The 12,526-nt window shown below is 39.5% G+C and overlaps 1 protein-coding gene across 1 annotated transcript in view; it reads left to right on the forward strand.

Moving 5' to 3' along the window:
* plxdc2b (plexin domain containing 2b) overlaps window positions 1-12,526 on the forward strand; it is a 124,058-nt gene that overhangs the window by 69,836 nt on the left and 41,696 nt on the right. Inside the window, exon 5 of the mRNA XM_084747212.1 lies at window positions 6,838-6,960. Coding sequence (XP_084603338.1) covers window positions 6,838-6,960 — 123 coding nt within the window. The remainder of the gene's footprint in view (window positions 1-6,837; window positions 6,961-12,526) is intronic.

Below are 12,526 nucleotides of genomic sequence, written 5' to 3' on the forward strand. Positions count from 1 at the left end.
GTCAGCTCGTCCACACTGGACAATCTTTTCTCACAGCTTTTATCGCTGTCAGGTTTTTAAAATGAATATTAAATAAATATAAATATGATTTCATTTTGCTACCTGTGCTCAAACTCTGCAGCAGAGTAACAATTACAGTTAGTTTACTTTCAAAACAGTGCAGCAGTTCGCCTACACATTAACGATGTGGGCAACAAGATGGGGCTGGCATGCAGCCTTGTCAAACATGTGAAATCCACTTTTATGGTTTTTGTGTGCAATAAATCTAGAGTAACGCTGCAAAAAATGTCTGTCGTGAGATGTTATTCTGTGTACTATTGAGCCCAAAAACCTGTTGTGACAATGTTCAACAAGTGTTAACGAGATAAAATAAGACACATTACTTATTTAAAAAAACAACAACACATTTTTGGGGATTTTTAGTTTTGGATTTTTTGTGCACATATTGGCAGTGCAGCGGCTAAAACCAATTTTTAATTAACGGATTAGTTTATTTGGCAGAAATGCAACCATGCAACAGTTTTCATGATAAATGAATGAACATTTGTTCAAACGCTACATTGAAGCTAGCACGTTTTGCCTCATGATGGCGCTTGATATAAGCAAACTTGCACAACAATTCGCAAATTAATTGCAGTGGTCTGGTTTGCGGCAAAGTAAATGCAAATTCATCTGTCCATTTTTCACTGAATTGCCTCTTTTCATTGTTGGCCTTTCCATGTTACGCAGAAATCAAGTGGAAGTTATGGGATTCTGGACCCAACCTTCTGAGAAAAACAGTGTGAATCAATTTATTTTTATTCTCAATTAGAAAATTGTCAGAGGGCGGCCATATTTGCCTCCCATGTTCAGTATTCCTGGACCAAAAAATGAATCAACTCATCATAACAATAATCAACAGATTACAGTGGTAGTGTCAAAAATGGCACTGTGGCAGACATCAATGCATGCATAAAAATCCCTTGAAATGTCTGGAAAATAACTGCATTATGTCCATAAAGAGCATCATTATTCATACAGTCAGAACAGTTAATCAGTCAGTGACAGTCGGCATACTGCAGGTGTTATAATGAACTGAACTGACTGATTATTTTTGGTCAACAGAGTCTCCAGCCTATGGGCAGCTTGACATGTGGAGACCATGACTATCAGTGATGATATATGATCTGACCACCGCCAGCTGTGCTGACGGATATCCAGCTGTGGCGTGCTGTTTACTGCACCAGCTGTCACACTTTACGAGCAGAATACAAGCAAAACATGAACATTTTTATCAAATCATAGGTTATTATATGTATTGTATGTACTAATTTGACATGACAGGGCAATTTAGGTGTAATGCACCAAACACATAACATGTGTGAGGGAAGTAAAGCAGCGCATGAAATCCAGATATCATATGTCAGTCCAACAGCTGATCCCATTGGACGGCAGTTCCCAGCCCCGCGGTCAAGGACCCCTTAAAAGGCTGCAAGATAATCTGGAGGGATCATAAGATGATTAACGAGATCAGAAAGGTTTCAGCTGTAACAAATGATGTTTATTATTTCAGATTTGTTTGAAATGGCTGCTTTTTTGCCTCTTTAGGCCTCTAAAGACTATTTAAATGAAACAAGCAGAGATGGGAACATCACCCTTTGGTTGAATGCCTCGCTGCTCGTAGAAATGTGCAGCCAATGGCAAGCAACACTGTCTTATAGAAATGACAGAAGGTTATCTAGAATTATATTAATTATAGAAAATTTTTAATTTCACAACTGCAAATATTTTTGAGAGAAATGTGATGCACCTTTATCTGCACAGCTGTCAGGAAAATGTTCAGATGATTTTTTTTTCCACTCATACCAACTAAAGTCTTGTTTAGCTTGTCAGCACTTGGTTAAGGTTAGGAAAAGCCCATCTTTGTACCCTTTAGGGTGGCCTTTCAGTGGCAAAAATGTGATACACTGCCCTCTAGGGTGCCCTTTGAGTAAAGAAAACATGATAAAGTGCCTTCTAGAGTGCCCATCTAGTGGAGAAAATATAATGCAGTTTCCCAGTGCCCTCTAGAGTGCCCCTCCAGTGGAGAATATGTGCCCTTTAGGGTGCCCTTTCAGTGACAAAAGCACCATGCAGTGCCCTCTAGGGTAGAAAAAACATGATGAAGTGCTTTTTATGGTTCCTTCCAGTGGAAAAAAACATGATAAAGTGCCCATCTAGTTGAGAAAATGTGAAGATGTGCCCAGACAGCCCACCACTGCCAACCAGCTCTCTACAACTTGCATGCAGTACAAAAATGTGTTGCTGTATTTACTTCAAAAAATGTCGCCACTGAACAGAATCCAAGCAATTATTTTTCCCTCAAAATGTATTTGGCAAACCAAACTAATATAATGTATTAACATAATTTCTCAGAGACAGCATTGTGACAAGGATGATAACTTTTGGCGTTTTTGGCCTAATGAAGTTTGACTTTTTTGTCCAGTCATGGTGGCGATCACCGCCAGTTTTGAGCAATCCAAAGTTGTGAAATATAAAACACATTTTGTTCTGTGTGCCAGAGGATTTTCCCTAGGTGACGCATAATGGATTGGTTATTGGCTGACTCAGTATTGCTTTGCATCAATCAGCAATATAAAACGAAAAAGCAGACATTCAATTTAGATAAAAAGCTTTGTATTCAAAAGACAAAAGATTAAATAAAATGTGCATGTGTGCGTGTGTGATCCAGTTCTGGCTCAAAACAGCTGTGATAAACAGAAAATATCCTGTGAATTAAACACAGCTCAGGACCAAGGAACAAAGGCCTTGTCTAAACATAATGTCTAATAAAGTGAAGCTTTAGTCTGGGAGGGACTGCTGATTCCCGCTCGTGTTTTTCTTGGACATACACACTTCAGCACTTTGGGATAGCAGCACATATAAACACAACTTGGGGAACTCATCCTACTCCATCCCACCTTCCTAAAACCTCTTCCTCTGCCTCAAACTCCTCTCCTTTATTTCACGTCTAATTTCCTTCTCCTCTTTCATTATGTATCTGTTGTTCCCCAGGTACCCCCTCCTCCTCCTCTGTCCAGTCCCCCTCTGCTGTAAGTGACGGCCATAATGAATGAATTGCCTTTCTATTCAGCGCCCTGCGGCTCTCAGCTCTTTAGTGTATTGAGAGGCTGTCTGATTTTCTTTAGACTGTCAAATAAGTCGTATTGTGTTTTCAGGAGATTGCCGGCAGAGAGCAGAGGCAGCACCAGAAGTAAAACCCTTCGACACAGGGCATTGTGTGAGAGTCCGGGGATTTCTAAGCTTTCTAGAGGTTTAAAGTGAAAGGAGAAATTGTGAAGCAACAGCGGACAAAGCCAAAGAAAGAGTGAAAGAGATAAAAACGTGCCGGAGTTGAATGTTGGGTAAATATGAGCTGAGATGAAATGTATAGAGGCTGATTTGGAGGAAGTCATTTGTGTCGCCGTACAATCAGATAAAGGACGTGAAAGTGCCGACGCAGAAACGTACAGCCGCAAAGTTATCAGCAGTGAAAGAGCGTACAGCACTAAAGCATTGTCTTTATCTTTACTTTAATTTAGGCAGGTAGACTAAACACCCCCTGCCTCTTTATGTTCAATCCTCTTTAACTTCATACACCATGTGGAGGCTCTTATCTGCTGTGCTGTGTTCATGATCTGAAAGTACAAAAAGCAAAGTGACCCATTTAAATATTTCTTAATGTTTCTTAAAGATTATTAAAATATGTACAATCCAAAATAAAAAATATAGTGTATGGGAATGCATAGCGATACCTGCTAGTTATACTTGCATCAAGATTACTAGCCTACTTACATGTTTAAAGCAATTTGATAATTTTTGAAATACTCTGATTTCATTTCTTGCTGAGAGTTAGATGAGAAAATTTGATCCCACTCTGATGTTTGTACGGTAAATTTTAAACTACAGCTACTTAGCTTAGCTCAGCATAAAGACTAGAAACAGTGGAAGCAGCTAGCCTGTACCAAAATCTGCTTACCAGCATCTTGAGCACTTTGTATCTTACCTTATTTAGGAAAAAAGACACTAAAGATGAACAGTTCCTAAACGAATGCTCGTATCATAAAGTATAAAAAACTGTGGAGAAGTTCGCGAGTGGCTCTTGAATTATTTTATCAAACAAATAAAACTAACTGTAACCGTGGAAACTGCTCCCATTGAGCCACACAGGGCAAAATCTTTTACCTCATTCACTCCAGGTGGAGTTCTCTAAAGTCAGGAGTTCACACAACTAAATAAAGTCACATCTTCTCTCCAGCACCTCCCTCCCCCTGCTCCTCTCACCGCCTGTGTGCTGACAGTGCTCTATATAGAGAGCAGGGAGGTCTTTAGGGAAAGATTGATTCCCCTCATGATATGCTCTGCTCCTGGTTTGCAAAGTGATAGATGTGTTTTTATAGCCCGCCTACTGTAGGAGAAGACATATGGTGACATGAAATGGGGGTTTATGGGGGCTGGCCTCAATAAGACTTTTCCCTAAAATCCTCTTTTCTTTCTGAGATGGGTTTTTTTTCCCCCTTATATGCCTCAGGCAGCTACTTTATATACTGTATGTCTGTTGAACTTTAGCAAAAATGCAAACTGATCCCATTCATAAGAGAATGATTTCTTACTGTGGGTTGTTTGGTGATTTTATTTTGTTATTCAGTGCATAATTGAAAAAAATGTCCATCCTAAAGACCAAATGAGATGGAGGACTTTTCCCCACAGCAGCCGGTTAGCTTAGCATAGCACAACGACAGGAAACGAGGAAACGATTAAACTGGTAAACATTTTTATGCCTTTGTGCAAGAAGACGTACTGGCTTGTCTACAGTAAGCATAATTATGTATTCACTTCCCCATGACATTAAATTACATTAAATTGCCTTCTCTTTGCATTTACTTTTCTAGAGCTACTTGATATTGAGATGCTGCCTAGCATATATTGACATTTAGCGGCTAGGTGCATTCAACATCAAGATGCGGACATGAATTTTATGGACACAGTTCCTCCATAATGTGTTAAATTGTGCAAATTCTGTTCTTTATAAGCGCTCACAGTTGCTGGGCCAGATTTGTTCCAATGCAAAGTGAAAACAGCATGTTTCTCACTGGAAATTATTCACTGGAATCACTGGAAGTCTTCACTACATACATTATATGAGACTGGACAGACATGGATATAAACTGCAACGTAATTGGTTGGTGGAGATATACAACTGCAAGGCGGTAATTCTAGTTTCTCCCTGTTTTTTGTACAGATTCAACAACATATCATGTGTGAATTAATGAGCTTTTAGTGAGCCAGCCAAGCTTTTCCCCGCTGTTTGTAGTATTTATGCTAAGCTAAGATAACCAGCTGGTATCAATCTTCTCATCTCTCTCTTGATAAGGAAGCAAATACGTGTGTTTCCCAACATGTTCTTTCCTCTTTTTCTATAATAATGTGCTAAAAAAAGGTCCAGCATGACCTGCTCTCAGATTTTAATATTGATACTTGCTGTCTCTTCCTGTTCAGAAAACACCATATCACGAACACACATATCAGAAGGTAGCAGCCAGTCCTAAATGTTTGAACAACCCCATCTGTCATCCTAAAAACCCTGCAGTTTCACAAGTTTCAACAAGACAAAAGTGGCAACAGGAGGGAAAAAATAGATGCCCCCTTTCCGGTTGCAAGAATCATTTTGAAACAAGAGTAATTTATTTTAAAAAGCATGCCTACTTATTTCAAGATAGTGTCACTGTAAGTGTCTTATTAATTATTCAGACTGCTCTTCAAAGGTAAATTATGTTGGATTCATGTGATCGTCTCTGGCAAATGTCACGCTTTCCCTTTGTTCTGAGTAAAACATGATTTTAAGTAAAGGTTTGGATATTTTTGCAATTCAGGTGAAGGCAGTAGGAGAAAGAAAACATTTTGCCTTCAACAAATCTTGATATAGAAGCTGACTTTGCTAAACTTTGTCGTCAGCAGGGAAATTAAAACTCTGTTTGGCTCTGTTGTCATCCATGCAGATTCGTTATGCAAAGGCTGTTCCCTCGTGATGAATAGTGGGCGTTTTCCCCCTTTTCTGGAGTCCATTAATAACCATGTTTACAGGCTGCTAAATGATGCAGCTCTAGTTTGTGTTGACTGAGCACGTCCCTCTCTGAGGAGAGATCTATTTGTGCCTTGGTGGAGTCACAAATAAATTGGAAAAGTTAACATAATCCCTTTTTGTTGTCATGGTCTCTTCGTTAGTGTCTGTGATTGATGATGTAGAGTAAAAACACACACAGGAGGACAAGGAGGAGAACACCAGGGGAGTTAGAAGGAGAACCAGTCAGTCTCATAACCCCCATGATGATGTATAAGTGCTCACTCAGCATATCTTCCTTTAAAGCCCCTCAGATTTGCCCTTCTGTTTCTGATAAAAGATAATAGCGCTAATTAATCGCAGTTGCTAGCCGAAGCAGCCTGCAGCAGGAGGCCGGAGAGAGAGAGAGAAGTGATGGCTGCTGGGTAATGAGGGGCTTTTAACTTTGGACTTGAGGGCAGACTTATTGTCTTCCTGAGAGATACTGTATCTGATAACAGCTTTATAGAGGGAGGAAAGGTAGGAGTGGAAGGAGAGAAGATTGATGTTTGTTTTTATGAGTTGCTAAAGGGTAAATCTACTTTAAAACACTTTATCACAGCAGGTAAAACACTATAAATGCAATGCGCAAAGTGCAATGAACATCACACATTGCTGATTTAACAGTGCAAGAGTGTCGAAGGCTGCAGTTTTCATTTTAATCAGAATCCAGAGTACTCTAAGTTATATATGGTGTCTTTTCTCTTTTTCTTCCTCAGGGTTCATCTACACGGGTGATGTGGTCCACCGGATGCTAACAGCTACGCAGTACATCGCTCCTCTCATGGCAAACTTTGACCCCAGTGTCTCCAGAAACTCTACTGTCATCTACTTTGACAACGGTAACAGCAGTTCACTCCTAATGTCTTACTTCTGCCTGAGTGTGTGGCAGGTATACACTCGCTATCTTGCATTGAAGCACAGACTGACACTTTTGGCTCCAGCCAGCTGTTTCTGGTAACAACAGAGTGAAGTTAGGTTCCCCACAACCAACTCTGTGGTAACAAGATCCAGAAAATGCTAAAACAGAGAAAGAAATAACGTAGCTAATTACCAGTTAGCAAACCGCTCACGAAAACAGTCAAAAGCACTCAACAAATTGCTCTTCAACATATTACACAAAGCCAGTATTGTTAAAGAGTGTGTAAAGCAACACACCACAGAAACGTGTTGTTAACCACCCAGACAAATTTGAATGATTAAAAAAATGCTCAGTAAATAAAATTAGGTCTGCCGTTTTCTCTGCTCTGAAACGCTGGGGTTCTGTCCGCTCCGCTGTCTCAGTGTCAAACACCACTACAACCTGAAAACGATCTGAAACATGGACGATCTGTCCAGCAGCTTTATTGGACATATCCTGACATGTTTGAGCCACCAGAGCCCGAGGACGGTGTCAACATTGCCCACTCCTAAATTCATACAAAATGGTCATTATCTTAAAAATTGAAGCTCATAATTTGTTACTACATGAGCAATCCCCATGCATTCATTCACAAACTGTGAAGTGTTTATCATTAAATGATTTATATGAAACCCTGCATGACCTCTGTTGGGACTGCAAATTGTTCCAGCGGCTCATTATTCCAAAATCCCAATAGTCAGAAAAATATCCCGATGGACTGAAAGCCCATTTGCCTGACAGGCCGTTATCTCGAAAACAAAAGCCCGCTTTGCCAAAGGCCCATTGTTCTGAAAATACACACATAGTGTATTTTGAAAGGTTGTGGTTAGTGTTGTGGAACGGCTGCAGTTTGGTTAAGTTGAATCAAGTTAAATTAGGAAATGATTATGGTTTGGATTGATATAAGTATGTTAGTTACATCAGTAATTTTTTATACATAAGTCAATGATACATATGTATTTTCAGAATAATTGTACAAAAGGGTTTTCGGGCTTTCGATTTTTTTACTCCTGGAGATTCGGGATAACGGTCCATCAAAACAGACTACAATGGCATGGCACCTACCTCTGTTATAAAACCCTAAACTCCACTAGCATTTTTGCATCATTGTAATGAAGTAGTAGTTGATTTTCTCAGGTATAAGAAAAAATATTTGGAATTTGGCCCATGTCCCATCTGCTAACATGGAGGGGGCGGGGTCTATTTCTTATACTGTAGCCAGGAGGCTTTGGCTTCATTTCTGGGGAGCTGTCAAGTCGTCCATCTTTATAGACAGTCAGTGAAATTAAGGCTCATAATCTCTTACTACTAAAGCTATATCAGCCGTCTCCAAGGAGTAATTTCCAAAAAAAGTAGTTCATTTTCATTAAATTATTTTTATTGAACTCTCCATGACCTCCATAACATCCCCTTAAATTCCACTTACTCACTTTAAACTGAATTGATGCCCTCCCTCACTCTGCGATGGCTGTTATCCATCACGTCAGTCATTGCCGTCTAATCCCTCTGCAGCCAAGTGACTGACCAACTGTGTGACCTTCTGCAGTGGAGCTCATCAGATTTTAACCAAACTGGCAGCCGATCGATTCTCAGCCCGCCTGCTCCTCAACACACTGTCCATCAGTCAATGTCCTGCCAATACAGCACAACAACCGTATGGTCTCTCTTTGTTGTGTGAGAGTCAGTCAGACTGTACGCTGCTTTTGACGAGACGCGTGGTTTGTTCGGGATTGTGTGAAACTTCACAGAGACAGTGTGAAGGTTCATTGAATCTTCACAAAAACATCTTTGCTAATTAGAATCTGCTAAATAAAGAATGCATGTGGTTGGTTAAGATGTGAGTTTCTCAAGTGCTGTAAAACTATCCTGAAGTTTGACAATTACAGAGGAGTGAAGTGTTTCAGCACTTGACAGATTTGACTGCTGTTGCCAGCGGGACCGTGGTGACAGCACTTCAGTGGTATAAATACCTCTTACAGCCGGTCTGACACTTTGAGATTTTAACGCGACTGTAGAGCTCTGCTGTAACATCCATTCATCGTATCAGACAAGCATTTATTAATCCATTACACATGGATTAATTTCAAGTCTTCTGCCTCCTAAAGGAGCTGCATCAGTCAGCTGATCCTGTTATTATTTCTTCTTTATTGTATTAAGGAGTGGAATATTTTGAGCACAAATGTGCTGCTCATCAGGCCCAGAGAAATCAAATATCCAATTAACACTCAGATGATGACAGCTTAGGTTACAGCGAAATTGCACGGAAATGAGTGGTTGTTCTCCCAGTCACTTGAAACAGAGAGAAAAGTGGCTCTAACGATTTCAAATCATATGATCATACAGCAGACGCACTGAGCTGTTGTAGAATTTATCTGATCCCTGATCAGTTAGACCACTGATTTTTTTATGTGTGGTTGAGCAATGTGGATGAAAGCCTGTGACAAAACTTTTGTTTGTTTAGTTCATAAATGCAGTAAATGCTAGGGGTTGGTAGTAACGAGTCACAAGTAACCCACAAGTAAAAACTTTACTTTTCCTCTTTAGTTAAGTATATTTTTGAACCATTTTACTTCACTACATTTGCCATTCATACCTTCTTTATAACTAGTCGATAGGTGAAAAGCTAGTTAGCTAGCTAACATTAGCTGCATATGTCATATGTAACATAAATCTTGGTATGCTTTAGAAAGCTGTTAGCCTACATAAAGCCAACTTCAACTTTTAACTTTACTTCCATAATTGCAGTACACCCCAAAAATATTAAAATGGAAAATAATTTAATTTACTTTAATTTATTTGAGTACATTTCTCAAATGGTGATTTTCACTTTTACTTGAGTCATTTTTTGCATAGGAATAATTGTACTTTAACTTGAGGATATATTTTTAGTGCTGCTGTAAGTTTGTTAATGCTAACTGCTAATTAATTGTTCTTCTTCTGGTTTTTATCAGTTACCACACAGCTACAGTTACATGATCACCATCTTTCATGTTCATGTTCCCAAGAAAACAGAGACTGATTCAAACAAATTTGTGTCCTGGACAAAGGAACCACATATATGTGGCTACAAAAGTGTATTAAGCAGATGCTAGACACTTTAAATGACAGGTGTAAATGGACGCCTCACTGTCATGGCTTACTGAGACTCTTGAGTTGAATCATCAATGTTATTAGTAACAACTGGACTTGGATTTGCACCAACTATGTTTATGTTCTTTTCTAAGTTAGGGTGTAAAGTCAACAATAGATTCTTTCCCACTAATAGTTTGTAACTAAATCAGGTACAAAAATTGGTTGACCCTGATTACTTGTGGCATAACATACCTCATTGGGATGTAATGTCAAGGAGACGAGTGGCCAATCAACAATCGGAGTAGTTTCATTGTCATGGTTACCATGTGCAATAGCTTTCTGGCTGTCATGAGCCACTTGGCAGCACAGTGCAGCATACTAAAATAGATTGATATTGAAATATCACATCAGTTATGCCTCTACAGAAGAATTACCGTGTTGCAAAATGGATTAAATTAACTTAAAAAAATGCTTTGTGACAGAAAAAGTGCTGTTTTGACATCAATGAGTATAATTATGTGACATCTTATGATTTAAATTTCACACTTACCCTAGAGGCATGTGTAATTATTTAGTTATTGTTAGATTTATTACATTTTTAGGTTAGATGTATTTCGTAACTTATGTCCATGATGCAGCCACTACTATTTTATTGATGTGTAGATCACAATTTAGCGATAATCTACATTATAACTGTGTTATGTTTGAACTTACACACATCTGGTGCAACCATCTGCTTTGCTTTTATTTCAGTATCAAGTCAAAATGTCTGCATGTGAAAAAAGCTCACAGTGCATTAGAATTTTTTATTCTGTTTATCAGGGTTCATCAAAACCAAAGACGGTATCAAAATACATTTGAGAAACTGAATAAAACATAAATTTTAAATGTGAAATAGACTAAAGAGAATAAAATAAATTCTGAGAATGGATGCTGTATAAACCACCCTAAAACTGAGAACTGAAAATGAGTTCACCATGCCGAGGGTGGTCCTGCGTAATAGAGCTGGATTTAATTTGTTTGTTTTGAGTTCATACAACATGTTGAGCTTGTAAGTGGAATTAGAAACAAGGCCAGTGTGTACTCCCTCCACGCCTCCTCACCCACTCTGTATTTTTAGCCAGGAAGCCCCAGATAGCGCGGCAGCCTCCCCTCCTGAACTCAATGCATTTTAAGCAGACTTATATTAGGCTTAACTTGTGCTGACTGTGTAAGCACGCTGTGCCATAAGGCAGCAATTTAGTGTTCCAGCCCTCTCTCTCTGATATTCACTGCCTCCTCCTGCACTCTTTAATGCATTACACAGCAACTCTTCAATACTCCATCTTTTTCCTTATTTCACATCCAAAAACTCCAAGTTGCGCCAAAGAGTGCCCTGTGTTTGCTTCGCTTCACTCTCCAGTTGTCAAGCTGCGATAATATTAGTCACAACATATTAAATGTCAGTGAAAGATCAGACCCAAACTTGTCTGAGCTCCTTCTTTAACACGTGCAACTTCCATGTCTAGAGCCAGAGGCCGTCTGTTCACACCACATGTAATTTATACCGGGGTTTCCTCTGCGAGCAGACGTCTGTGCTCTCCAAACTGTCAGCGGAGGATCTAAATCTCATCTTTGCGTTGGATGGCCGAGCTTTGGCTGTGTGACGTAAAAATTGATTAGTTGTGTTAACAAACCTTTATTGCCCAGGCACTCAGCCAAATGACTAGCTCGAAGGAGGGAATGGCTTTCGCATCAATGCCTTCTCGGGGGTCCATGGTAAATCAGAATAGCGTTAAAAGTGATGTGAGGTTCTGCTGTCTGGAGGGTGGAACTGCAGGACGACCCTGCCAGCCTGCTGCTAATTTAATATGCGCCCAGATTAAGGCAACACCTAATGATGACTCCTTGTGGTTAAATGTGATTCAAAGTTTTAGTAGTGGGATTTGACAGTAAGTTACTCACATACTAATTTATTTATTGGTTCGTTCATTTATTCATACACTCTGCCTCCAGAGGTCTTTAAGATACTTGGCAGTGTTTATACATGAAATCTGAACCAGAGCAGTGCAACATTCATGATTTGTGTCTGAGGTTTTATGCCTGTGACACTGAGCATCCATGTTTAAAGGGCCAGCTCATCCATTTTAGAAAATAACATTTTATTATGTAATCGTAGTGGTGTTTGAACATGTAGGTACAGTAAGGGCTGCAACTAACACTAGAGGAGTGCACTCAGTAGAGGGCAGATCTCTGCCAGGCAGCAGGTGGTGAAGCACCGACTGCAATGCCGCCACAGCTGCCAGATGCAGCCAGAGCTTTCTTTAAGATGCATAAAATAGTGTACTGATATTGTAAGTGAGCGAAATATGCATTTTTGGAGAAATTCACAAATGCTGAAATTCTTGATAATTTACAGTTGATTTTGTAGTGAAGTTTGCATCAGATGAGGAGCA

Source organism: Lutjanus erythropterus, chromosome 21, assembly GCF_056507025.1.
Source record: "Lutjanus erythropterus isolate fLutEry1 chromosome 21, fLutEry1.hap2, whole genome shotgun sequence".
Classification (NCBI taxonomy): Eukaryota; Metazoa; Chordata; class Actinopteri; order Lutjaniformes; family Lutjanidae; genus Lutjanus; species Lutjanus erythropterus.